Below are 1,617 nucleotides of genomic sequence, written 5' to 3' on the forward strand. Positions count from 1 at the left end.
ATCGTCCTATTTCTTGGTTTACTTAGTCATTTTGATACAAGACATACAACATTTCTTTCTTGAGAAAAGGTGTATGAAATACAAATTTTATTGACCTTGCATGTTTGAAATTGCCTTCATGTACATTTTTATTTATTGGCTATTTCCATGGAAGTAGACAACTGACTTGGAAACCTCTGATCCTCTAAATTTTGAAGGCATTGATCAAATCTTAAGAAAATCCATAACTTTATGATTCTTGATTTCTTTGTGAAAACTTTTTGCTTTCCCTCCATTTTGGAAGCTTTTAAGATCTTATATTTGTTTCCATTGTTCTGAATAATAACAATGTTGTGTCTTGATGTGTGTCTAAAATGGGTGCCCTTTAAAGATATTTTAAGATTAAGAAACAAAAATAAGTTTAAAGGAGCCAAATCAGGACTGTAAGGTGAATGACTGATGATTTACCTTCGAAACTCTCACAAAATTTCCTAGTTTGATGAGAGGAATGAGCAGGTGCATTGTTATGCTGAAGAAGGACTCTCTGGTGAAGGTTTCCTGGGCACTTTTCTGCTAAAGCTTTGGCTAATTTTCTTAAAACACTCTCATAATACACAGATGCTTTCGTTCTTTGGTCCTCTAGAGAACTGATAAGGAAAATGCTCTGAGCATTCCACAAAACTGTTGCCATGACCTTTGCTCTTGACCAGTCTGCTTTTGCTTTGACTTACCACTGCCCCCTCTTGGTAGCCATTGTTTTGATTGTGCTTTGTCTTCAGGATTGTACTGGTAAAGCCACGTTTCTTCTCCTGTTACGATTCTTTGAAGAAATGCTTCAAGATAGTGTTCTCATTTGTTTAAAATATCTTTTGAAAGCTCTGCCCTTATCTGAAGCTGATATGGGCTCAATGGTTTGGGCACCGATCAAGTGCAAAGTTTTCTCAACTTTAATTTTTCAGTCCAAATTATGTAAGTTGGACCAACCAAGATGTCTATGGTGTTGGCTATTGTTTCTGCTGTTACTTATTGGCTCTCTTTAATTAGGGCATAAGCAAGGTGAATTTTTTTCTAGCAAATTGATGTGGACAATCTGCCACTGCAGGCTTCATCTTCAACATTGTCTCACCCCTTCTTACAATGAGTTATCCACTTGTAAACTGCTGATGTGGGGGTGGTATTTCTTCCATAAACTTTTTGTAGAACATCAATGATTTCACCATTCTTCCACAAAGCTTCATTATAAATTTGATGTTTGTTCTTGATTCAACTTCAGCAGAATTCGTATTGTTCTGATAGAGGTTCTTTGCAAACTAGTGTCTTATCTTTCTTAGTGCCTCAAAATAGATCCTGTTCAGACACATTCTAATAAGTTAGTAGGAGTTCATTTTGTTGCAAAAAATTAAAATCTATGCATAGCTTTTTCATAATACACACTTTCCATGAACTTTTTGAAGAGCCCTTGTACACAAAGAGGAGCATTAATTAAATCATTTCAGGAAGCTCAAGTCCTTTAGTTCTGTATAATTATTTCTTAAATTACATAAATTATGATGTCCTATTTGTACTTGGTTCCCCTTCTGAAATTTTCATTATTCAGAACCTGAGATCCTGGAATTTCTTCTTTTATTACTATATTTA

At 34.8% G+C, this 1,617-nt stretch overlaps 1 protein-coding gene across 1 annotated transcript in view; it reads right to left on the minus strand.

Annotated features, from left to right (window-relative positions):
• Window positions 1–1,617, minus strand: part of LOC105823523 (olfactory receptor 8B3-like) — a 16,892-nt gene that overhangs the window by 2,821 nt on the left and 12,454 nt on the right. The window contains exon 2 of the mRNA XM_012660763.1: window positions 1,024–1,034. Coding sequence (XP_012516217.1) covers window positions 1,024–1,034 — 11 coding nt within the window. The remainder of the gene's footprint in view (window positions 1–1,023; window positions 1,035–1,617) is intronic.

This window comes from Propithecus coquereli, unplaced genomic scaffold (assembly GCF_000956105.1).
Source record: "Propithecus coquereli isolate 6110/MARCELLA unplaced genomic scaffold, Pcoq_1.0 Scaffold678, whole genome shotgun sequence".
NCBI classification, from domain to species: domain Eukaryota; kingdom Metazoa; phylum Chordata; class Mammalia; order Primates; family Indriidae; genus Propithecus; species Propithecus coquereli.